Source organism: Eimeria mitis, genomic scaffold (genome assembly GCF_000499745.2).
Source record: "Eimeria mitis Houghton genomic scaffold, Emh_scaff576, whole genome shotgun sequence".
Lineage (NCBI taxonomy): Eukaryota > Apicomplexa > Conoidasida > Eucoccidiorida > Eimeriidae > Eimeria > Eimeria mitis.
In genome coordinates this window covers 13,916-14,729 of record NW_013574007.1, presented here as the reverse complement: position 1 = coordinate 14,729, position 814 = coordinate 13,916, and the positions used below count along the sequence as shown (strand labels likewise).

At 53.8% G+C, this 814-nt stretch overlaps 1 protein-coding gene across 1 annotated transcript in view; it reads right to left on the bottom strand.

The window, feature by feature from the left end:
- Nucleotides 1–814, bottom strand: part of EMH_0016710 (uncharacterized protein) — a gene marked incomplete at both ends in the record, with an annotated part of 12,449 nt that overhangs the window by 2,239 nt on the left and 9,396 nt on the right. Inside the window, one exon of the mRNA XM_013500708.1 lies at nt 426–553. Within this exon, the coding sequence (XP_013356162.1) occupies nt 426–553 (128 nt within the window). The remainder of the gene's footprint in view (nt 1–425; nt 554–814) is intronic.

Below are 814 nucleotides of genomic sequence, written 5' to 3'. Positions count from 1 at the left end.
ATACACACACACACACACAAAACACAAGAAAACCCTGCTGCTGCTGCTGCTGCTGCTGTTGCTGCTGCTGATGCTGCTGATGTTGCTGCTGCTGCTGCTGCTGCTGTTGCTGCTGCTGATGTTGCTGCTGCTAATGCTGGCGCTGAAGCGGCTGCTGCAGCTGCGGTGCTGACAGAGGCAGCGCAGCAAGCGGCTTCAGTACACAGTTACATATCCCCAACCTCCTAAACCCTAAACCCTAAACCCTAAACTCTAAACCCTAAACTCTAAACCCTAAACCCTAAACCCTCAACTGTAAAGCCCAGCCATCCCTTCACATCATACCCCAGACCCTAAACCCTACCCCATAAACCCTAAACCCTAAACCCTAGACCCCATCCTCTAAACCCTAAACCCTAAACCCTAAACCCTTGTTAGCTGCTTACTGAGCACAGAGGAGAAAGGATGCGGGGTCCCAGTTGGCGTATTCAGGCCAATACAAATCCACGTAGCCGCAGCTCGTGCAGCGGCGGCACGAGTCGCAGCGGTAAGCAGACCCGTGTAATACAGGAGCCTGCAGCAGCAGCAGCAGCAGCAGCAGCAGCAGCAGCAGCAGCAGTAGCAGTAGCAGCAACAGTATAGCAACAACAGCAACAGCAAGAACTGCAGCACCGACAGCAGCAGCAACAAAAACAGCAGCAACAACAGCGCAGCAACAACAGCAGCAACAGCAACAGCAGCAGCAACAAGAGCAGCAGCAACAGCAGCAGCAGCAGCAGCAGCAGCAAGAGCATCTGTACGTACACTGGGATAGCAGCAAGCGCCATGAGCATAG